Source organism: Mobula birostris, chromosome 1 (assembly GCF_030028105.1).
Source record: "Mobula birostris isolate sMobBir1 chromosome 1, sMobBir1.hap1, whole genome shotgun sequence".
Taxonomy (NCBI): Eukaryota; Metazoa; Chordata; class Chondrichthyes; order Myliobatiformes; family Myliobatidae; genus Mobula; species Mobula birostris.
The window spans coordinates 101,254,337-101,280,324 of record NC_092370.1 but is presented as its reverse complement, the minus strand read 5'-3'; the positions used below and the strand labels follow the sequence as shown (position 1 = coordinate 101,280,324).

Here is a 25,988-nt window from a genome sequence, read left to right as displayed (position 1 = left end):
CCCATCTGTGGAATATTCTTTCACAGTAATCTCACATTCTGCAGATGTTGAGAATCTTGAGCAACACCCGCAAAATGCGGGGAAGCTCAGCGGGCTGCATCTATGGAGGGAATAAACAGGCAATATTTTGGGCAAAGACCTGACGATTAAAGGTTAGCTTTGTTTGTCATGGGTACATGAAAACATTGAAACATAGTGAATTGCATCATTTGCATCAAATCAAATCAGCGGGGACTGTGCTAGGCAACCTGCAACTGTCATAAAGTCATAGAACACTACAGCACACAAACAGGCCATATGGCCCATCTGCTCCATGCTAAACTATTATTCTGCCTGGTCCCATTGACTCACAGCTGGACCAATGCCCTCCATACCCCCTCCCATCCATGTACTTCTCCAAATTTATCTTAAGTATTGAAATCAAAACTGTAGCCATTACTTTCGCTGGCAGCTCATTGCTTACTCTCACCATCCTCTCAGTGAAGTAGTTCTCCCCCAGCATCAAGTTCCTCATAAGTTTCACTCTTAAACTATGATCTCTAGTTCTGGTGACACCTAACCTCAGTGGAAAAAAGCTTGCTTGCATTTATCCTATGTTAACAGTGGGAAATCAGAGATTGGGAGCAACAGAAAGAGTGACTCACTCAGATCGGCAAGGGTCCATTAAAGAGCAATGCTTTGCAGGAGTTTCTGCGTTGGCACAGAGGACGTTCAGAGATGGGGAGCGAGAAAAGGAGTGACTCACTCACGTCAGCGAGTATATGTTAAAAAACAGCGCTTCATGGGAGTTTTAGCATTTGAACAGCAGTCACTCAGATTTCAGGATTCATTAGCAAGTGCAAATTAAAATAAGGCAGGGGTAAGTGGAACGGCCTTTGTTAGAGTAGACAGTGTTAAAGTGGGGACTTTGAGGATTGAACACATCGAGGCTTCAGCAAGGAAAGACTTGAGTGAGAGAATGTGAAAAGTTGCAGGTATATTTTTTTCCAGTTTGTTTATCGTTTCCTTCTTTATATTTGTGCAGTGAGAACAGTAGGGATGCCAGGCACAATAGTTGAACGCTTATCTTGCATAATGTCATAATGGAAAAAGGAGGGGAGGAGAAGATGGCGGCGCAACGCAGTGCACGCGGCCGCTCCGAAATGATATCGTATTTGTTAAATAGGGGCCATGCACAATCCTGATTTGATGGAGGCAGACGTGAGAAGCATGGAGGAACATCTGGAGAAACTTTTGAAATGCCTGCTTTGCTGCCACTGCTACTGTGTGATCGAGAATCTCCAGAGGGGAAGACCCCAAATCCTCGGCTTTCCCTATTGCCTGTCGCCGGGGCCAGGGTCGAAGCACTCGGCAGAGATGGTGCTCGACGCTGGAGGGCTGGTCGGAGGTTTGAAGCTTTCAGACGGACTCGGAGTCGGACTGTGGTCGGGTGCTTCCAGGATGCTGCATCGGCAAGTTTGTGGCACTGGAAGCTCATGGCAGGGAGAGTTTTTCCCTTGAACCGTCTGCGTGAGACGATGGGACTTTCGAGAGACTTTGAGACTTTTTTTTACCATGCCTATGGTCTGTTCTTCATCAAATTACGGTATTACTTTGCACTGTTGTAACTATATGTTATAATTATGTGGTTTTTGTCAGTTTTTTTTAGTCTTAGTTTGACTTGTGTTTCTGTGATATCATTCTGGAGGAACAAATTGTATCATTTCTTAATGCATGCATTACTAAATGACAATAAAAGAGGATTGCGTGTCCTCACAATCTAATCTAATGTGGAATGCAGGGAGATCTCCAATGTCCCTGATGATTTCACTTGCAAGAGGTGCATCCAGCTGCAGCTTCTAACACTCCACATTAAGGAGTTGGACATGGAACTGGATTAACTCTGGATCATTTGGGAGGCTGAGGGGGTGACAGACAGGACACTTAGAGAGGTAGTTAGATGCAAGGTGTAAGACACAGGAAACTAGGTGACAGTCTGGAGGGTGAAAGGAGTTAAACAGCCAGTGCAGAATAACCCTGTGGTCGTCCCCCTCAACAATAGCTATATCACTCTGGATACTGTTATGGGTTTATGACCTAGCAGAGGAAAATCTCAGCAGTCAGGTGTCTGGCACACAATATAGCTCTGAGGCTCAGAAAGGGGGTGGGAGAAGAAGTGAGCTGTGGTGATAAGGGATTCCTTTGTGAGGGGAACAGAAAGAAAGTTCTGTGGACAAGAACAAGATTCCCAGACAGTAAGTTACCTCCCAGGAGCCAGGGTCTAGGAAATCTTGGATTGAGTGCTCAGGTTTCTTAAAAGGGAGGCTGAGCAGCCAGAGGTCGCGATCCCTGTAGGTACCAATGACAAAGGTAGGAAGAGGAATGAGGTTCTGTAAAGTGAGTTAAGGGATTTAGGTGCTCCAGGACCTCCAGGGTTGTGATTTCAGGATTGCTACCCTTTCCATGTGCTAGTGAGGCCAGAAATAGGAAGATGTTTAACACGTGGTTTAGGAATTGGAGCAGGAGGGAAGGCTTCAGATTTTTAGATCACAATGAAGGAGGGACCTGTTCAGAAGAGATGATTCTCACTTAAACTGCAGAGGGGCTAATATCCTAGTGGGAAGGTCTGCTGGTGCTGCATGGGGTTGTGAGGGAGAGTGGCAGGGGGATCCATACTTGTGAAATGAATTCAGTTAAGTTTCCTTAATCAGTACATAGAAGTCTGAATGAGCAAATGTGAAATATCTGATCTCCTATTAGGGAATGAGACAGGGCAGGTGACAGAAGTTTATGTAGGGGAACCTTTTGTATCTAGTTCATAATGTCGTTAGTTTCAAGATAATTACGAAAAAGGATAAGTCTGGTTCCTGGGTTGAGATTCAAAATTAGAGAAAGGCCAAATATGACGGTATCAGAAAGAATCTGACAAGTGTGGATTGAGACAGGCTGTTTTCTGGCAAAGGTGTACTTGGTGAGTGGGAGGCCTTCAAAAATTAAATTTTTGGAGTACAAAGCTTACAAAACTTTATTCCCAATAGCATAGAACATTGAGGGGAGATTTGACAGAGGTATACACAATTATGAGGGGTATATATGGGATAAATGCCAGCAAGCTTTTTCCACTGAGGTTGGGTGAGACTACAACTAGAAGTCATGGGTTAAGGGTGAAAGGAGGACATAAAAGGAAAACTTCTTCACTCAGAGGATGGTGAGATTGTGGAATGAGCTGTCAGTGCAAGGGGCGGATGTGATTTCAATTTCAATGTTTAAGCAAAGTTTAGATAGGTACAAGGATGAGAGGGGTATGGAGGGCTACTGTCCTGGTGCAGGTCGAAGAGACTAGGGAATTTAAATGGTTCGGCATGGACTAGATGGGCCAAAGGACCTGTTTCTGTGCTGTTTTATCTATGACTCTATAACTCTATTTATACCCCTCATAATTTTGTATACAGGTGTCCCCCGCTTTTCGAACGTTTGCCTTACGAAACCTCACTGTTAAGAAAGACATACATTAGTACCCTATTTTTGCTTTCAGAAGGTGTTTTCACTGTTACGAAAAAAAATTCAGCGCGCAATAAAAAATTTGTGCGCGAAAAAATCAGCGCGCGATAAAAGACAGCCACTCTCCCCCGGATTCGGAACTGCTTTGCTTTAACATGTGCCTGTGAGCAGTCGTTTGCAAGATGAGTTCTATGGTATCGGAAAAGCCTGAAAGAGCTCATAATGGTGTTACACTTACAGTAAAACTAGACATAATTAAGCGTTTCGATCATGGTGAACGAAGTAAGGACAAAGTGAGTTTGGCTTGTGGAAGTTGACGAAGATGATGTTGAAGAGGTTTTGGCATCCCATCACCAAGAACTGACAGATTAAGAGCTGATGCAATTGGAAGAAAAAAGGATAACAATCGAAACCAATTGAGTAATGATAAAGTACGACTTTAATTTTGAAAGGGTACGTCGGTTTAGGAGATATTTGCAGGCTGGTTTGAGTCCTTATTAAAGAACTGTGTGATAGAAAAATGTGCGAGGCTCAGCAGTCAAGCAAGCCTTCTACATCAGCCATAGCAGACGATGAACCTCAACCTTCGACATCGAGGCGGGCAGAGACAGGAGAAGATGAGCTTCCTGCTCTAATGGAAACAGACGATGAGATGACACCCCAGTGTCCCACCACCCCAACCCCCAGGCCACGGACAGATACTGTACCGATTCACGGAGAATGCAGCAGTAGCCAGGAGGCACACAGCACATCTTTAAGAAAAAAGCCGAAATAAACATGCTACTTAATTAGGTGTCGCCGACACGTAATTGTCGGCCCAGATCAGAGATGATGCAATCGGAAATCGGCACTGATCTGGGCCGACAATTACGTGTGCGGCAGCATCTAATTAATTAGCTTGTTTATTTCAGTTTTTTTCTTAAAGATGTGCTGTGTACCTCCCGGCTACTGCTGCTACCTGCATGCTTTGAGGCAATGTATCGTTCGGCGGCCTGGAGGGTGGGGGCCACTGCACCACCCAACCTGCGACGACTCAGTCTAACACACCATCATCTGTGTGCTCGGCGCTGTCCCGATTCCGGTAAGTGATACTACACTGTACATACATTATTTCTACTTTATATAGGCTGTGTATTTTTACGTGTTGTTTGGTATGATTTGGCAGCTTCATAGCTTAAAGGTTACTGGAGAGAGTGTTCTTGCCAACAGTGCTTGCGTGAGATTTTCTGTCGACGGCGCTTGCGTGAGATTTTCGGTACGGAGAACAGTTCAGTAATGATTGTGGAAAAGTATTTCTACTTTATATAGGCTGTGTATTTATCATATCATTCCTGCTTTTCCTATATGTTACTGTTAGTTTAGGTTTTATGTGTTATTTGACATGATTTGGTAGGTTATTTTTGGGTCTGCGAATGCTCACAAAATTTTCCCATATAAATAAATGGTAATTGCTTCTTCGCTTTACGACATTTCGGCTTACGAACCGTTTCATAGGAACGCTCTACCTTCAGATGGCGGGGGAAACCTGTACCTCAATCTCCTATGATACAAGGAGTAACATCGCCACACTTCTGACACCCACAACCCACTAGTTCTAATGGTACATCTTTGGATTGTAGCAGGAATCCTGAGCACTCGGAGGAAACCCATGCAGTGATCAGGAAAACCTATAAACTCCTTAGAGGCAGCGGTGGGAATTAACCGCCAATCGATAATTGCTGACCAAGCCGTGATGAAATCTCTAGGCCCAAAACTTTGACTGTTCATTTCCCTTCATCATCTGCTTAATTCCTCCTGCAATTTGTTTGTGTTCCACACCGATTCAAATGCCAACCTCAGAACACATACCAGGGGTGATTGATAAGTTTGTGGCCTAAGGTAGAAGGAGTCATTTTTTTAGAAAACCTGGCACATTTATTTTTCAACATAGTCCCCTCCTACATGTACACACTTAGTCCAGCGGTCGTGTAGCATATGGATCCCTTCTTTGTAGAAGTGGTCCACAGCAGGGGTGATTGATAAGTTTGTGGTCTAAGGTAGAAGGAGATGAATTATTAACTTCAAACTTTCTGCATAATCACTCAAAGAGTTGAACTGCATGTGCATGTAAAAACAGCATCTTGGACCTCCAGGTGGTCCACAGCAGGGATGATTGATAAGTTTGTGGCCTAAGGTAGAAGGAGATGAGTTATACAGCTCTCGTTACAAACATGTGCAGCTCAACTCTTTGAGTGAAAATGCAGAAAGTTTGAAGTTAATAATTCACCTCTTTCTACCTTAGGCCACAAATTTATCAATCACCCCTGCTGTAGACCACTTTTTGGAGGTCCAAGACGCTGACTTCTACAAAGAAGGAATCCGTATGCTTCACGACCGCTGGACTAAGTGCGTAAATGTAGAAAAAATAAATGTGCTAGATTTTCTAAAATTGACTCCTTCTACCTTAGGCCACAAACTTATCAATCACCTCTCATAAAACTGGCGTGGAAACAAGTCAACCATAATGACAGAAAAAAGCCAAAGATGGCACTATAGAGCATAAGATAACCAGTATTTGTTGTTGGACTACAATAAGAGATTATTCTATCTCTACATTTAAATCAATGTTATTTATGATGATGTATATCATTCATTGTGATCTATTGCCGCAGAAAGCCAAGACTGGGGTTCATTTACAATTTTACAGACTTGTCAATTAACAATGGTTTTAATTTATTAATAATTGGTAAGTTATGTCTTTTTGCATTACAATTAAACATTTTCCAGAAATATCACTCTTTTGTAGCTCCTGTATTGCTTCTTCAGATGCAACTAACCCTTCTCCTTGATATAGAACAGGCTGGTTTGTATTGTGCTTCTAAATTCCTGAGAACTTTCATTGGCACTAGTCCCTGAGGTAGCCACTTACTCTGGCTGTCTCCCACTTCTCTTGCAATTAGAGTATCTTCCCTTGCTCTATGGGTAACTGCTCCTCAAACTAAAAATGGCACACTGTGGATTTGGGCGGATTCACTTAATCCATAATGACCATAAATTATACTAAACAGCTTTAAAGTTTTTATCGTGAGTGACATTTCTGTAACAATATTTTAAACTCAAATGGAATAAACAAGGCACCAATTATTTTACTCCCTCACATTACATTTATGTTTCCCATTCTTCCCAATTAGTGGGAAGTTTAACTTGTGCAGAAATTAATTATTTGGTGATACCTCTAAACATATCGCCAAGTAAATGCTCCTTGTTTTCTGTTCATGGATTTTTATTCTATTAGTTTCCTTTGCCTTCACGTTGTGCTTCTGAGAAGGAATACATATCTAGTCATAAAAGGTAGAAGTAGACGTCAATGGAAAGGAAAAACAGACACTGTGAGGTTGATCTGGTACAGACTGTCCCACTCTGCCGCCAGGCTTCAGTTTTGCATTCCAATATCCAACAGCTGTTGTGAAATAACAATAGAATTTCTCACCTGTAGGTTAACACAAAGCTGTGACAGAGTCTCATCTATAAGACAGTCCTCTGGAAAAGATGAAAAATACAGATTTTGAGAAATCAATCCCATTGGAGTAAACTGACTGAACTACAACATTCAACAATACTTAAACAGGAAAAGCTGGAATAAGACTCATAAACAGGCTAGAAAATGATTGTGGCCTCTTCCACCCCAGCGTGGCCTATAACCTTAAATACTAATCCCATCAGCCTTTGACAGAAAATGCATTTGCTTGGATTTGTAGTGTAGTTTTTGTTAAGAGTGGTCATTTTTTTTTCATCTAATTTATTAACTTAACATACCCGCCGATCTTATTTCCCTGCCTTTTCCTATGAAGTTGACAATGGAGAATCAATATTGCAGATACATGTAACAAGAACTTCAGATGTCTAACACTGTTACTTTAACTACTCTGTGTCCTCTTTTGGGGCAAAATATAACAATGAATATAATTGGATGGATTCAGATTAGTCCAGAAATGTGCAATCCTTCCTTCTCAGACACTCATTATAAGGTCAGTGGAAGAAAGTTTAAGGGAAATGTCAGAGTAGGTTTTCAATGTATGTGTCTTAAACACGTTGTCGGGACGGGTGGAAGAGCCTATTATAACAGGGATATTTCAAAGTTCAAACTTCAAAGATTACTTAATAACTAAGTACATATATGTCACCATATATAGCCCTGAGATTCATTATCTTGCAGGTATATTCAATAACTACATAAAATAATAACCATAACAGAATTGATGAATGACCACACAAACAGGCATTCAAGCAGAGTGGAACACAGGATGAAGAGTCCTTGAAAGTGAGTCCATAGGTTGTGGGAACATTTTAATGATGGAGCAAGTATAGTTGACCGAAGTTTCAAAGTTTCAAAGCATATTTATTATCAAAAATGAATAAATTATACAGCTTTAAATTTGGCAGCCAGAAAGCAAAAAACCCGAATAACCCAATTTAAAAAAAGACCCAATTAAAGAAAGAGAGAGAAAAAACAAACACACATCATACAAACAATAAAAGCTAACAGCATCCTGAACCTGACTGGGTCCCAGATCCACTCCTGGAGTAGGCCCAAACCAAGATTCCTTTGGTTCAAGAGCCTGATGGGTGAGGGGTAATAATTTTTCCTGAACCTGGTGGTATGTGCCCCTGATGATGGATGCTGCTTTCCTGCGACAGAGTTGCTCAGTGGTGGAGAGGGCTTTATCTGTGATGTACTGAGCCATATCCACTACATTTTTGTCAGATTTTCCATTCAAAGGCTGTGATGCAGCCAGTAAATACCCTCACCAATATACATCTATAGAAGTTTGTCAAAGTTTTAGATGTCACGCCGATTTTTCGCAAACTCTTAAGGAATTAGAGGCACTTTCTTGAATTTAAAGTTGCTAACCCACTCTGCCTCTGTTCCTCCAATGAGGACTGGTTCATGAACCTCCAGTTTCCTCCTCCCAAAGTCAATACCCAGCTCCTTGGTCTTACTGACATTGAGTAAGAGGTTGTTGTTATGGCACCACTCAGACAGATTTTCAATCTCCCTCCTATATGCTGATTCATCACCATCTTCGATTCAGTCTCCGACAGTGGTGTCATCAGTGAATTTGAATATAGCATTGAGGAGTTGTGCTTAGCCACACAGTCTTTAAGTGTAAAGCGAGTAGAGCAGGGGGCTAAGCACACAGCCTTGTGGTGTACCTGTGCTGATGGAGATTGTGGAGGTGATATTACCAAGCTGAACTGACTGCGGTTAACACATCTCTCAATGGCACCAATCTATTGCCCCTAAACTTCCAAACCTTCCACCTATTGGCCCTGCCCAGATTTTCAAGACAGCGCTCATCGAAAGCATTTTCAGGCTTCACAGAAGCAACACGCCTCCTTTGTTTCCCACACAATGAACGGGTTCTGAAACTCCCTTTTTAATGCCCCAATGCACTTCCCCTAACCCACCCCCAAAACTAACCTGGAATCTATACAGTGGTCTGCCCACTGGACTTCTCTCCCCACATCCTCCTAGATCAAGATGCTCTACCTTCCTTCACATGCATCAGCCTTGGCCTCAGGTATTGTTGAGCCATGGTTGTAATGCATTTAAAGCATGCAACATGACCTTATGACATGCCTTTTATAGGTTACCATTCTAAAAATAAAGTTCCAAGTTATTCCACTCCATAAATATCATATTAAAATTAACATAACTCTACTCTGAATTTATCCTATCCGAGTCACAATGTCTGCTGTAGGAACAGATGTCACCATAAGCTAAAGAATATAATTTATGGCAAGTTTAAACTGTAATCAAATTACAATTGTTTCACTTGCAAGATATTATGTTAGCGAATTCCTTGAATAAAAATTATACCCCACAGCTCTTTGTCATAGAGATCTGAAAAAAATAATACAATCACTATGGTACTTTATAACAAAAATATTTAACAACAGTTCAATTAGAACATAGCTTACACAACCTTTGAAAACAATGACATCCACAGTACTCGATAAAATTTTCACTGGTGCCAGTTCTCAGAGCTGAATACAAGTTGGCTGATCACTTCCAGAATTAGCTCAGGCAATAAGACCATAAGTCATTGGAGCAGAATTAGGCCATTTGGCCCATCGAGTCTGCTCCACCATTCAATCATGGCTGATCCTTTTTTCTCCTCCTCAACCCCATTCCCCAGTCTTCTTCACGTAACCTTTGATGCTGTGTCCAATCAAGAACCCATCAAGTTCTGCATTAAATACACCCAACTACCTGGCTTCCGCAGCTGCCTATGGTAACAAATTCCACAAATTCACCACCCTCTGGATGAAGAAAATTTTCTATGTCTCTGTTTTAAATGGATTCCCCTCTATCCTGAGCGTGTGCCCTCTTGTCCTAGACTCCCCTACCACGGGAAACATCCTTTCCACATCTACTCTGTCTAGACCTTTCAACATTTGAAAGGTTTCAATGAGATCCCCTCCCATCCTTCTGAATTCCTGCGAGTACAGACCCACAGCAATCAAACGTTCCTTGTATGATAACCCTTTTATTTCTGGAATCATCCTTGTGAACCGCCTTTGTTCCCACTTCATTGCCAGCACATCTTTTCTTAGATGACAAGCCCTAAACTGTTCACAATACGCAAGGTGATGCCTCACCAGTGCCTTATAAACCCTCAGAATCACATCCCTGCTCTTGTATTCTAGACTCCTTGAAATGAATGCTAACATTGCATTTGCCTTCCTCAACACTGACTCAACCTGCCAGTTAACTTTCAGGGTATTCTGCACAAGAACTCCCAAGTACCTTGGCATCTCAGAATGTCGGATTTTCTCCCTGTTTAGAAAATAGTTTGTACATTCATTTATTTCTACTATCAAAATGCATGACCATGCTTTTTCTAACATTGTATTTAATTTGCCACTTTCCTGCCCATTCTCCTAATCTGTCTAAATCTTAATCTAAGGCAAATGATCCTAATCCTAACCTCTAAAACAGGGTCTTAACTAATTGTTACATTTTGTTAAAAATGTACTCTTACTTGTGGGCAGTTGGAAATAAAGACATTGTGTTTCATTAAATTTTAAAAAATAGAAGAGTTGGGAGAGTTCATTGCGTTATAATGTTAATGCATTTCAATGAGGTGAAATACTGCGCTAACTGTCCATTTTCCAAATGTGAATCAAGGAAACAGAGCATTTGCAAAAGTATAAAGGCATTAGGAATAACCTTACAGAGAACTAGGAACTTTATGAAATGATACCACATTATTACACATTCTCAAAATGTGATACTGGCAAGCACCATGTTTATCTACCAAATTCAGTTGATCTGAGAAGACAGTGTGATATTGCCAGCTTGCAACAGAGGGCAGTAGAGAGTAAATCAAGAGTAGCGTCACATATAGATTTTTTTCATCATCCTTAGTTCATTGGTAAATCAGTCTTTCTTATAACAATTTGATAGTTTTGCCATCATTTTTACAGGTGTGTTTTTATAATTTTCAGGATTAAAGGCTTAATTCAAATTTCCAAACCACTGTGATGTAAACTGAATGCAGTCTCTTGCTCTCTGAGTTAGTTATCCATCACGTTACCCAATTCACAGAGACCACTTGGCACCAATTTATATTGTACAGTAACACAGCCATTGCCTTCTGAAAAATAAAGTGGTTGCCACCTCTCCAGTCACATGGGAATGTATAGTTTAACACAATTAACTTTCTTACCCAGCTGAATCTGATGCACTTCTGGGACCTGTTTCATTATTGTACTGAAATAACAGAGGAGACCTTTGTATGCAGAGAGTAGGATTCGGCACAGGTTTTTGTGCCACTGGTACGCTTGCTGTAGGCAACTCTCAGAGGTGACAGTATTGTTCCCCTAGCAAAAAGAGTAGAGAGATCAATATAGGAACAATGTGTTTCACAATGCAACATATACTGCAAATTCATTGTTATATTCAAAACTAATGTAACTAGATCAGTTTTCTACTTCCCTACTCATTGACCAAGTTCAGGCTATCTACCCCAATTATTTCTGATTTGATAAAGCACCTTTGAAATTATTTGAGAGCTACATAAATACAAGGTGCCATCTTTCATGATTCAAACAGCATCATTTGCAGAAACAACTAAGCAATCTTGTAGATTTCTCCATGTATCCCCATTGCTTTGAATTTAAAATGAAATTGCTGTCAATCATTTAAGTCACTCTTAATCATGACTCAAAAATGTGTTAGGTGCCATGCATTCCAATTTCTGTGAAAAACAGCAGTCGAATAATAAATGTGAATTCATTGTGGATTGCAAACTCTGCAATATCCTTTCAAGGTTCCACTAAGTGGAAGTGCACAATCTGACCATTATTTCAGGGATTTTACATTCCTCGTTGACCTATTTCATATTTCCTTACGATGTACGAAGAAGCTGTTCATTCCATCAAGAGCACCTTGTTTCACAAAGTAATCACATTAGCACTGTTCTTCCATTATAGAACTCACTCTGCAGTTTGAGAGGGAGAAGCCAAGGTCAGATGTATCAGTATTACAGTGGAGTAAATGGAATTACAGAGAAATGAGGGAGGGGCTGTCCAAATTTGATTGGAAAGGGACAATAGCAGGGATGACAGCAGAGCAGCGCTGGCTGGCATTCCTGAGGGCAATTGAGAAGGCGCAGGATAGTTATATCCCAAAGATGAAGAATTATACTAAAGGGAGGATGAAGCAACCATTTAGGACAAAGAGATGACAGGAACACTTAATAAGTATTTTGCGTCAGTCTTCACTGTGGAAGAAGATTCTAGCAGTATACCAGAAATTTGAGAGTGTCGGGAGCAGGAGGGAGTATTGTCACTGTTACTAAGCAGGAGGTGCTTGGGAAGCAGAAAGGTCTGAAGGTGGATAAGTCACCCGGACCAGGTTTCTGAAAGAGGAAGCTGAAGAGATCGTAAAGGCATCAGTTATGATCTTTCAAGAGTTACTAGATTCTGAAATGGTTCCGGAGGCTGGAAAACTGCAAATGTTACTCCACTCTTTAAAAGGAAGGGAGGTAGAAGGAATTAAATTATAGGCCTTTAGTGGTTGGAAAGATATTGGAGTCCATTTTTAAAGATGAGTTTTCAGTGTACTTAGAGGCACATGATAAATAGGGCAAAGTCAGCATGGTTTCCTTGAGGGGAAGTCTTGCCTGACAAAAGTACTTGGGAGTCCTTGTGCAGGATTCCCTAAAGATTAACGTGCAGGTTGAGTTGGACGTAAGGAATGCAAATTCAACGTTAGCATTAATTTCTAGAGGACTAGAATATAAAAGCAAGGATGTTATGCTGCATCTATAAGGCATTGGTCAGACCACATTTGGAGTACTGTGAGCAGTTTTGGGCCCACTATCTAAGAGAAGGAATGCTGGCATTGCAGAAGGTCCAGGAATGAAAGGGTTACCTATGAGAAGCATTTGATTTCTCTGGCCCTGTACTCGCTGGAGATTATAAGTATGGTGGGGGGTGGGGGGGATTCTCATTGAAAACTATCAAATTATGAAAGCCCTAGATACAGTGGATATGGGGAGGCTGTCTCCTATAGTTAGTGAGTCTAGGACCAGAGGGTATAACCTTAGAACAGAGGTTATCCATTTAGAACAAGGATGAAGAGGGTCGTGAATCTGTGGAATTCATTGCCATAGACGGCTGTGGAGGCAAACTAATTGAGTATATTTAAAGGAGAGGTTGATTGGTCAGAGTGTCAAAGGTTATGAAAAGGCAGCAGGAAAATGGGGTTGAGAGGAATTAAATTAGCCATGATGGAATGGTGAGGCAGACTCCATGCGCTGAATGGCCTAATTCTGCTCCTATGTTTCATGGTCTTAATTATTTCCTTGCAATCTATTCTCTCTCACATGACCACCAACATCACAGTGATTTTCCTGGAAACTACGTATAATTAGGATAATATATAACAACAAATTAACCTACCAATTAGCATGAGAGGAAACCACAGCATTCAGGGAAGCATCATGTTAATGCTAGGTTGCACTTTACTAGTTTTGAAGTCAAGACTTAACTTCTGATGAGAGACTGGAATTCTACAGCAAACTGTATGTATATATGCCATATGCTTAAAACGTATCACTTTTACAAATCTGATGGGAAAAGTTTCAGTTTTTTGGAAAATAAAGCTAGGTCAATTAAAACACAATGCTGTAATCTGCAGACCATTGATCTTAAAATCTCTGCTTGCTAATGCTAACCATCACAGAGCAGCAACTCTAATTACAGCTCAACCTGTTATCAACTTCTGTCAGTTCAAACAGGGAGGCATCACATGCTAACAACAGGAATTCTGCAGATGCTGGAAATTCAAGCAACACACATAAAAGTTGCTGGTGAACGCAGCAGGCCAGGCAGCATCTCTAGGAAGAGGTGCAGTTGATGTTTCAGGCCGAGACCCTTCGTCAGGACTAACTGAAGGAAGAGTGAGTAAGGGATTTGAAAGTTGGAGGGGGAGGGGGAGATCCAAAATGATAGGAGAAGACAGGAGGGGGAGGGATGGAGCCAAGAGCTGGACAGGTGATAGGCAAAAGGGATACGAGAGGATCATGGGACAGGAGGTCCGTGAAGAAAGACGGGGGGGGGAACCCAGAGGATGGGCAAGAGGTATATTCAGAGGGACAGAGGGAGAAAAAGGAGAGTGAGAGAAAGAATGTGTGTATAAAAATAAGTAACAGATGGGGTACGAGGGGGAGGTGGGGCCTTAGCGGAAGTTAGAGAAGTCAATGTTCATGCCATCAGGTTGGAGGCTACCCAGACGGAATATAAGGTGTTGTTCCTCCAACCTGAGAGTGGCTTCATCTTTACAGTACAGGAGGCCGTGGATAGACATGTCAGAATGGGAATGGGATGTGGAATTAAAATGTGTGGCCACTGGGAGATCCTGCTTTCTCTGGCGGACAGAGCACAGATGTTCAGCAAAGCGGTCTCCCAGTCTGCGTCGGGTCTCGCCAATATATAAAAGGCCACATCGGGAGCACCGGACGCAGTATATCACCCCAGTCGACTCACAGGTGAAGTGTTGCCTCACCTGGAAGGACTGTTTGGGGCCCTGAATGGTGGTAAGGGAGGAAGTGTAAGGGCATGTGTAGCACTTGTTCCGCTTACACGGATAAGTGCCAGGAGGGAGATCAGTGGGGAGGGATGGGGGGGACGAATGGACAAGGAAGTTGCGTAGGGAGCGATCCCTGCGGAATGCAGGGGGAGGGAGGGAAAGATGTGCTTAGTGGTGGGATCCCGTTGGAGGTGGCGGAAGTTACGGAGAATAATATGTTGGACCCGGAGGCTGGTGGGGTGGTAGGTGAGGACCAGGGGAACCCTATTCCTAGTGGGGTGGTGGGAGGATGGAGTGAGAGCAGATGTACGTGAAATGGGGGAGATGCGTTTAAGAGCAGAGTTCATAGTGGAGGAAGGGAAGTCCCTTTCTTTAAAAAAGGAAGACATCTCCCTTGTCCTAGAATGAAAAGCCTCATCCTGAGAGCAGATGCGGCGGAGACAGAGGAATTGTGAGAAGGGGATGGCGTTTTTGCAAGAGACAGGGTGAGAAGAGGAATAGTCCAGATAGCTGTGAGAGTCAGTAGACTTATAGTAGACATCAGTGGATAAGCTGTCTCCAGAGACAGAGACAGAAAGATCTAGAAAGGGGAGGAAGGTGTCGGAAATGGACCAGGTAAACTTGAGGAACATAGATTGTTCCACAAAGCCAACAAAAAGGCAGGCATAGCTAGGACCCATACGGGTGCCCATAGCTACACCTTTAGTTTGGAAGAAGTGGGAGGAGCCAAAGGAGAAATTATTAAGAGTAAGGACTAATTCGGCTAGACGGAGCAGAGTGGTGGTAGAGGGGAACTGATTAGGTCTGGAATCCAAAAGGAAGCGTAGAGCTTTGAGACCTTCCTGATGGGGGATGGAAGTATATAGGGACTGGACATCCATGGTGAAAATAAAGCGGTGGGGGCCAGGGAACTTAATTGCTGCTTCCTCAGTTTCTACTAATTACTATTTACAGTCTCTTCCGAGAAAATAGACAAGTTCAGATGGAATCAGTTCTGTTATTAGTGTTCTTTTTTTGAATCACTGCTTAGGTTTACAGTTAGCGGATAATAGGATTGGTAAATTGGCGAATTGGTTTATTACTGTCACATCAACCAAGATACACTGAAAAATTTATCTTGCATTCTGTTGATACAGAGCAATTTATTACAACAGTGCATTGAGATAGTACAAGCTAAAACAATACAGCGCAAAATAAAATTTTACAGTCACAGGGAAAGTGCAGCTAGACCGAGGTCAACAGTCCATTTTATCACACTAGGGAACCATTCAAAAGTCTTAAAACAGCTGGATAGAAGCTCTCCTTGAGCCCAGTGGTACATGCCTTCAGATCTTTTCATCTTTTCATCTTTCTATGATGTGCCCATGTCCACAGCTTTCTACAGGTCCTTGCAGTCACGGGCTGAGGAGTTACCATACCAAGTCATGATGCACCTGAATGGGATGTTTTCAATAAGCGTTGATAAGTGTTGGTGAAGGTCGATGGGGACATGCCAAGTTTCTTTAGCCTCCTGAGGAGGAAGAGGTACTGGTGAACTTTCTTGGTCATGACGCCTACATAGTTGGAGTAGGACAATTTATTGACAACGTTCACTCCTTTGAACTTGAAGCTTCCAACCCTCTTGACTTCAGCACTGTTGACGTAAATGAGAGCACACACATTGCACACCCCCCCCATCCCCAACTTCCTGAAGACATTAACAAGCTCTTGTGTTCTGCTGATAATAAGCAAAAGGGTGTTGTCACTGATATAATGTCATGGGCTCTTTATCTCCTTCCTTCACTCTGACTTAACAACATATAGTCCACTATGGTTGTGTCACCTACAAACCTGTAGATAGAGTTAGAGCAGTCTCTGGCCACATAGTTTTGAGTGTACAGGGAGTAGATTAGGGGGCTGAGAAAGCACCAGAATTGAGGATAATTCTGGCAGGGGTGTTGCTGCCATTCCTTACAGATTGCAATCTGTTGGTGGGGAAGTCAAGGATCCAGTTGCAGAGGGATATATTGAGTCCCAGGTCTGGGTGTTTTGAGATGAGTTTGCTTGGAATTATAGTATTCAAGGCTATTGTTCATTGATCACAGCACCGCCTAACTTAGGAGTCCATATCCTCCTGAGATGAGTGCCAGGCAGATGGTGTCTGTCGTATACTTGTTTCAGTAGTAGGTGAACTGCAGTGGGTCTAAGTTGTTAGGGAGGTTGGAGTTGATGCATACCATGATCAGCCTCTTGAAACTCTTCATGATGGTAGAGATCAGAGCCATTGGGCAGCAGACACTAAGGAAACTTACATTGTTTTTCTTAGGTACCAGGATAATAGTGGTCTTCTTAAAGGTTGGATCTTAGACTGAAGCAGGGAGGGGTTAAAAATATCTGCAAATAAACCCAGCAACTGATTTGCACAGGATCTAAGGACATGGCCAGTGACACAATTTAAGCCAGTTACTTCTGTCAGTTCGCTCTCCAAAAGACTGACCTTATGTACTCAAGCAGTCTCTGCTGAAGATGCGAAGCACTAGCACATTACCACATTGATGTTCACACTATGGTCACCTCTGTAGAAGAGCAAACAAATACTGATTAAGTGACCTTCTGATGAACCTGTTTTGCTTTGTTAGTGCGGATGACCCTGGATTTCTGGTTGTTCTCTGTCCCACTCATATTTTGATCTGCCTGTGGCTCTTGTACTGTTGTAACAAAAGCGTGTTGCTCACGGTGGTTTCAATTATTCGGACTTGGAGATGCCAAAATGGCTGGGAGTGTAACTGAAATAATTTCACTACTTCAACAAGTTAGGAATTGTGACTACATCAACAATCATCTTCAATTTTACAATGACAAATGGAGAATGCAACTGCCTAAAACATTGAATAAAGGCAACCCAATATCTGCACTAAGTGTTCTGTCCTGATTTTGTTCATTTACAGCCATTTAAGAACATGGCAAATGAATACCCCCATCAATAACTATTAGGAAATAATACAGTTTTATAGTACTGTAGAAATATTGGTAGTATTCTAATTAGTTCTGTAGTTTATTTAAATACATAAATTTCTACTCAGTTAAACAGTTACTGGTCTTTTTTTTCCTTTTACCTATTTCCATGAAACTTCGCCTAATTGGGGCAGCTGCTTAATTGGGCCAAAGTGTAATGGTTCTGATGTGTCCCCATTAAAACGGAATCCACCATATTAATAAATCTGCTGACTAGAATGTAACTGTACATAATACTGAATATGAAATGATTAAATGTTACAAGAAGACAGACTGGATGATATCCATTCCCTAAATAGCTGGTAAATGTATGACAAGCTTGTCCAAAGACAGAATTCTTTCAGAATAATTTAATGACAGTGTGTTTATACCCCAACTGCAATCATACAATAAACTAGTTTTTATATCCCTTGGAAACCATGGATACCTTTGAATCATCCTGTGCAATTAGAAGCTCACTTCCCAAATTCCGTTTCTGATCTTGTTTATGCACAACCTGTTACCTGTTGTCATAGTCTCAGTATTATCGGAAGTCTTTTCAAATCAATGATAACTTGCCAAGACGTAGATGATGGTAATTGTTTGAAGCATCAAGACAGGATAACTAGCTGGATAAGTGGTGCCACAATGACAACCTCTCTCTCAATGCCAGTAAGACCAAGGAACTGATCATTGGCTTCAGGAGGAGGAAATGAGATGTCCATGAGCCAGTCCTCATTAGGTGATCAGAGGTTATTTATGGCTCATTCCATTGGATGGATGATCAGCTGGAGGAGGAGGAGGCCATGCAAACTGATTGAAGACAAATGCCACTAACCTATTCACAGCAGGTTGTGCACTGGCAGCTGTAACAGCATCTGCTTTCTAATGTACCCATTATCTTCTACTGCACAAGTGGGTAAGTATTACTGCCAAAAGGTTTGCTTGACTATGTCTTTCTTGGCACCATAATAATTTCCAGTGCTTGCTACTTTTAGTGACCTATTATAGAGTTATAGAGAGTCATAGAATTACACAGCATGGAGAAAGGCCTTTCAGCCTTTTTGATCCATGCTGACCAAGATTCCCATTTAAGCTAGGCCCTTTTGCCAATGTTTGGCATATACTCCTCAAAACTTTCCCTGTCTGTGTACCTATCCAATCACTTTTTAAATGTTATTGTACCTGGTTGCCGGGATGGAGACACCAAAGGAAGTGTAAGGGTCTCCCCTCCGCTCGCCTGTAGGTCACCCTTGGGCAAGGTGACGCACTGCTTCGACCCCCTGATCAGGGTCACATGAAGCAGGGGAGCAGGTGGTGGATGGTCAGATGAGCAGCTGGTGCATATCACCAGTCCTGGTAATGTGACCACTGGTCCAGGAAGGCAATCTCAGAAGAGTATCGATAATGGCTGAGGGACACCTGTCTTGTACAGACACTGCCCAAAAGAAGGCAATGGCAAACTGTAGAAAAATTTGCCAAGAGCAGTCATGGTCATGGAAAGACCACGATCACCTACCATTATATGACACGGCACATAACGAATGAATGAATGTACCTGCCTCAACCACTTCCTCTAGCAGCTCATTCCAAATAATGTCCACCCTCCTATTAAATCTCTCCCTTTTGATTCTCTAAACCTGGGAAAAGACTGTGTGCATCACCTCTATTTATGCCCCTCATCATTTTAAACACCACAATAATATCATTACTCATTCTCCTACACTCCAATAAAAACAGCTCAACCTTTCTCGATATACAGGTAATTTCCAGCAACAACCTCATTAACTATTCTACATTATTTCAGATATCTTCTCATTTTGTGAAAGGATCTGTCCTGGAGGACAAAAAGAAAGGAATTAATGAATGGGACAAAGGAGTGAGTGGATGTGTGGAGATGCATTATGCGGAGGCAGAGAGTGAGAAGGAAGAAGTGAACAGAATGAAGAGGTCTGAATGTCAGTGCATGGGGTAGAAACTGAGGTAGAACGCACAAGAGAATGTGGTGATTCTCTGCAGGCTATAGAATGAAAAGGGAGTGATACAAGTTCCAGAGAAATGCTAATATCTTTCAAACAGAATCAAGTTCTTGATATTTCTGGGAGAGGGATGACAGGAATATTACCATGTACTGTGACGAAAAACCAAGTTATCAGAAGATTGATGCTGATGAGAGAGGTAAGGGAGACAAATGGAGAAACGTTCAAAATGTAAATGAGAGAGGAGAGAGATAACGAAAAGAGACACAATTCAGAGTATTGACAGACCAGTTGCTTTGAACCTGAACTGTTTGAAGTTTGATGGACAGACGATACCACAGCAGGGGGATAAAAAGAACAGGTTCACTAAGGCATGACACACACCACGAGATCACGAGATAATGAGATCCTGGAAGAGCGGTGTGCCCCCACAAGTTGGTGGGAGTTGGAGCTCTGGTTTGCGGGAACCGACCATAGACGCACAGGGTGAAAAGGGTACGATCGGTGGGAACCTGGTGTGTGTGTCTGTCCTTGCCTGGGTGCCAGGTTCATCGCGGAAGAACAGTCGTATCCGGAATGGAGGGGTCACAGTCGGTGACCACAGAAGACATAAAAGGGTCCACCCGAAACCACCTGTGAACATCAAAGGTCTGCTGAATCAAATTTGCATTCTCTCTCTCTCTCTCCCCAACGGCACAACAGTGATTACTGCGAACTGTACTAAGCTGAACTGAACTCTGCGTCACTTGAGACTGATCATTTTACCCCTAGACTGCAATAGAGCTTGGTTGATTCCTATTACCCTAGTTCTGTGTACATGTGTGTTTTATCATTGCTAACCTGTTGCATTTATATCCGTACGATTAGAGTACTGTGTTACTTATTTCTTTAATAAAACTTTATTAGCTTTCAGTAATCCAGACTCCAACTAGTGGTCCGTTTCTGCTGGTTTGGCAACCCAGTTACGGGGTACGTAACAGTACTGTCAGAATTTAGATTATTAGATTATGATGACACACAGTCGTCTTTTATTGTCACTTAGTAATGCATGCATTAAGAAGTGATACAATATTCCTCCAGTGTGATATCACAGAAACACAGGACAGACCAAGACTGAAAAACTAACAAAACCACATAATTATAACATATAGTTACAACAGTGCAACAATACCATAACTTGATGAAGAACAGGCCATGGCACAGTAAAAAAGATCAAAGTCTCTCGAAAGTCCCACATCTCACGCAGACGGGAGAAGGAAGAAAACTCTCCCTGCCATGCCCAACTACAGTCCGACTCTGAGTCGTCCGAAAACTTCGAGCTCTGTTCAGCCCTCTGACACCGAGTACCGAGCACCATCTCTGCCAAATGCTTCGACCTCAGCCTCGGTCGCCAGCAGCAGGCAAAGCCAGGGATTTTGGGGCCTTCCCTTCGGAGATTCTCGATCGCACAGTAGCAGCGGCAGCGAACCGGGCATTTCAGAAATTTCTCCAGATGTTCCTCTGCTTCTCACCTCTGTCTCCATCAAATCAGAATTGTGCACGGTGTCCTACTTACAGATACAATATCATTTCACCGGAGAGCTGCACACACTGCATCGCGCTGCCATCTTCTCCTCCCGCCTTATGGTGAGAGAGGAGCTGCAGTTGCTCTTGCTGATCTGGAGTAAACTTTGAGCTGCTTCGCAGCCTCTGACAAGCAACCAAACAAGGAGGAGTTGATAAACCTGGGGTGGAAGGAAATTTTTCCATTTCATAGAGACATAGAGCACTACTGCATAGAAACTGGCCCTTTTGCCCACCTAGTTCATGCCAAACTATTATTTTGCCTGCTCCCATTGACTCGCACCTGGACCACAGCCCTCCATATCTGTCCCAACTATGTACTTATTCAAACTTCTTAAATTAAATTGAACCCTTATCCATCATTTCTGCTGGAAGCTCTGCTATGGCTGCCTCAGCCTTTGGCACTTGTTTTAGCCTCAAGAATTTAAAAAAATTCTTAAAATTGTGCACTAGTTACCTTTAATTTATGTTTTCTTGGGAGTGCAACTTATATGATGCTATGTGGCCACAAGTAAGATTTTCACTGCACCTCTGCATAAGTGTTCTTGTGCATATGTCAATAAACTTAACTTTTGACTTTGACTTTAACATTGATATTGCCAGCTGCTAAACACATCCCTAGACTGGTTCACCTCTATTCTTATCCCCTCAATGGATTTGTCCATTGATATGATGCTCCGTTCCCTTCCTAACCATTCGCCACAAGACCAGTTATTTGAGTACATTCCCATGAAAGCGTCATACCCAGGACAATCAAGACATGTACACTTCAGGTCTTGGAATGTATCCCCTGAGGACAGAACCACTTTAGTGCTGAAGTAGTTCAATCACTCCAGGAAGCACATCCCCAGTATTTTAATTCTTCACACGTACAGACTTCGATGTCACACTTCAAATATAGAAGCAAAAAGTGGAAGAACGGTAAATATTTCCTGCTGATCTGCAGCTGGCAATTTACTGGAGCTGTCAGTAAGCAAGCTCTCTTTGTTGGAACCACTGAATTATGGTTCCAGGCCAGCTTGAAGTACATCTCCACTATAGAAGCAACATGGTACATAACAAATTACATTTAAAAGCCATTGTGCTATAACACAGATTTTTTTTTGTGAAAATAGACATGGTTTTAATATTGTAATACCAGAGCACAGTGGAACACTGAAATGCTAGAACTAACCAGTCAGATTACTGCAGTGTTTTTGCACAAGATTTAAATGGGTAGGATTTTGCAGAATAGTAATGATGAAACTGTCCAGACATTACTGTTATTAATTCTCTACTTCTCTGCAAAATAAACACTCTTCTCTTGCTAAATTACAAATAAACTCCTGAGAATGCCTGTTGTATCACCTGTCCTGTAACATCTTTGAATTGTCATGCATTGTTGCAACAGTCATAAGTAAATTAGCAAAGATGTGTAATTTACAATTACTGCTTTGAAAATCTCATTCACCTAGAAAAGTTTTATTTGTATAGATTAAAATTTCATCAGAAATATTTAAATAAAATACTAAATTATATTTAAAAGATTTTGTTTAAAGAATCCATTTATGATATTTTACATTATATCTTATGAAGAGTTCTCAGTAATATTAACTATAATATTAACTGTTAAGGCTAACAAAATGGCTTCTCTGTAGTGTTATATGAAGTGGCTTCTCTGTAATGTTAACTGATGAGGTAATGTTTCTCTGTAGCTATGATGTTAGGGTTAAAGTTACAGATAACAGGGAACTAACCAATGATGACCTGTTCTGCTATCTTGTATAGTGGGAACTGAGAGAGGGAGTTTGCGGTCTTTTCCGCGAGGCAAGCGAAGAGAAAGGGAGAGTGCGGGAGCGGCTGGCAGTTCCCAGACGGCGGATACCGGAATTCGATGGTTCGGATGCTGTCGGAGGTTCGGAGGTCAATTGTGGATTGATCGGGAAGGCATGAGCTCCAACGAATTATATTTTGTGCACAAGACTGATAAACTTACTGAGTGACACCTTTGTGTTATTTGTTTCTACTAACCACGCTACCTAAAAGAGTTATAAATTGTAATCATTTAATTGTACATTGTGTACTCTCTGATATTTTACATTGTGGGTTTGTACCGGGGTGCATTACACAGCATCTATGCAAACGTAGACACAGTTTGGCGGGCAGACGGCAACTTTGCCTAGACGAACGGGAGTTGATAGAGCTGAGTGTTACACTTACTATTAAGAGAATATTCCATTGTATTTACGCTTTTAAGAATATCCAAAATGCAAGCTGCAAATTGCTCAACTGTTTGCCCACTTAGCATGTGGGCTTATCACTGTTAAAACAAAGAACATAAAGGAGTACAGCACAGCAAAAGGCATTTTGGCCCTTGGTGCCTGTGAGAACAATGATGCCAATCCAAACTAATCCATCTACCTGTACAAGGTCTTTTCCCTCCATTCTCTGCCTGTTCAGGTGCCTGTGTAAATAGCTCTTAAATGTTACTATCATATCTGCTTCACCCACTTCCCCATGTACCTACTGTTCCTCCCCTGTAAATCTCCTTTAGGTTTGTCGTTGAGCACCGAATGTCCATGCCAATTCAAATTTGCTGATTTTAAATTGATTGTCTATTTATGCCACCAGCTCCAGAGTACTTCATGAAGAAGCATGAAGAATTGTAAAAGAAGGGTTAATCATGATCAGAGTATTTCACTGCTTTTACACTTTAGTTGCTTAAAGTTTAGCTAAATCAAAGACAAGGTATCAGCATTCTTTAATTATTGACAACCGAGAACTTCAAGCTAAATCTTTTCAAATTGAATTATATTTTAATTAAAGGCAATCTTTTTAATAAAAAAATACAACAGGAAACTTAACTCTATGTGTTACACCCTAGAAGCTGCACGCGATCTGAATCTACTAGTGGTACTCTGGAGGGTTGTAACACAGAGTTAGAATACAGTAGGGCATAAGGAACAGCCCAATGAAGTTAGTCCCACAGGTGGGGTCAGGGAGTAATGGTAGAGTAGGAAATGAAGAATAACCAATTAGAAAATGAAAAGGAAGTCGATCTAGAGCATATATTGACTTGCTAATGCACTGGGAAAGAATGTAAGACTGCACTGCACCTAGGGTGTATTAATACCTCAGAATAAGATAGTGTTGCTAACATGGAGATGTAGTTGAAAGATGAACAGGACCAGGATCTTAGCATTCCAGGGTATAGAGAACTTTAAGGCATGAATGGTGATAAACTTTAAAAAATAAGAAGACAGAATCTAAGAGCTGATTACTACAGGAATGAACAAGGATATAGCAGATGGTTCTTCAAATGCATGGGTAGAGCTTAGAAGCAAAATGGGAAGGACTACCGGGAGTCTCCTACAGTTTTCCTAACAGCAAATATAAGCAAATCATGAAAATTTGTAAAAGAAGGGTTAATCATGATCAGGAATTCCAATTTCCTCTATTAAATGCGAATACCTTAGGATGTGGCAGTTCCTGATGAGGTGTATAAAATTATGAGGGTCATAGATAGGATTGCTTGTAAGAATTATTTCTCCTGAGCAGAGATGTCCAAAACCAAAGGGCCTAAGATTAAGAGAGGAGGTAGGAGATTTGAGTCCTGGTGAAGGGTTATGGCCTGAAACATCGACTGTTTACTCTTTTTCACTGATGCTGCCTGGCCTGCTGAGTTCCTCCTGCATTTTGTGTGTATTGCTTTGACTTACAGCATCTGCAGATTTTCGCTTGTTGAAGTAGGAGATTTAGTGGGGATTGGAAAACTTTATTTCACCGAATGATTAGATTATGAGAACACTCAGTCCTCTTTTATTGTCATTTAGAAATGCATACATGCATTAAGAAATGATACAATGTTTCTCCACAGTGATATCACAGAAAACAGGACAAACCAAAGACTAACACTGACAGAACCACATAATTATAACATATAGTCACAACAGCGCAAAGCAATACCATAATTTGATAATTTGGGCACAGTAAAAATAAAGCCTCATCTTCCCCGAGCTAATTGTCTCCCGAGTCCCCGATAGCAGGCGGCAAAAGAGAGAAACTCCTTGCCATAAACCTCCAGGCACCGTCAACTTGCCGATGCCTTGGAAGCAGCCGACCACAGCCGACACTGAGTCTGTCCATCCGAAAACTTCGAGCCTCCGACCAGCCCCTCTGATACAGCCTTCTGAACGCCATCCTCTGCCGAGTGCCTTCGACCTCGCCCCGGCCGCTGAAACACACAAAGCCGAGGATTTGGGGCCTTCTGCTCCGGAGATTCCGGTTACCACACAGTAGCAGCGGCAGCAAAGCGGGCATTTCAGAAGTTTCTCCAGATGTTCCTCCGTACTCTCACATCCGTCTCCACCAAATCAGAATTGTGCAAGGTCCCCTACTTGACAGATAACAGATATCATCACCGGAGAGGCCGCGCGCTCTTCCGTTGCACCGCCATCTTCTCCTCCCTCCAATGGTTGACATCAAGAATACAGTCCTTTAGTTGACTGTCGTGCAGATACTCTCATAACATTTAACAAGTATTTAGACGAGTGCTTGAGATACTGTGACATAGAAGGTTATTGGCTGAGTATTGGACATAGGATTAGCATTGATAGGTATTCCAAGTTCAGTACAGATAAGATTGGCCAAAAGGCCTGGTCCGTGCAACTTAAATCTATAGATGTACCACAATTGCTTGCGATCTGTGTCAGCTTAATTGACCAAAACAAGTTACAATTAATATATCATGCTTCAAGTGGCTTAGAGCCCTTAAATTACATGACAAAAGCCATTTATTAGGACATTAACAAGAAATGGGTACTTTTGGTTTGAATTAAATAAAGGTTGTATTCTAAAACTACTTTACAACAAAGTGATACATCTGCTGCTGTTATAGGAAGTATTCATGTAGATTTGATGATACAATTTAATCC

At 41.8% G+C, this 25,988-nt stretch overlaps 1 protein-coding gene across 2 annotated transcripts in view; it reads right to left on the bottom strand.

Moving 5' to 3' along the window:
- The window catches only part of fam135b (family with sequence similarity 135 member B), a 392,129-nt gene that overhangs the window by 80,186 nt on the left and 285,955 nt on the right, over positions 1–25,988 (bottom strand). For both annotated transcript variants that reach the window (XM_072259585.1, XM_072259586.1), the window contains 2 exons: positions 11,193–11,346; positions 6,950–6,999 (listed from right to left, as the gene is read on the bottom strand). In XM_072259585.1, the coding sequence (XP_072115686.1) occupies positions 6,950–6,999; positions 11,193–11,346 (204 nt within the window). The remainder of the gene's footprint in view (positions 1–6,949; positions 7,000–11,192; positions 11,347–25,988) is intronic.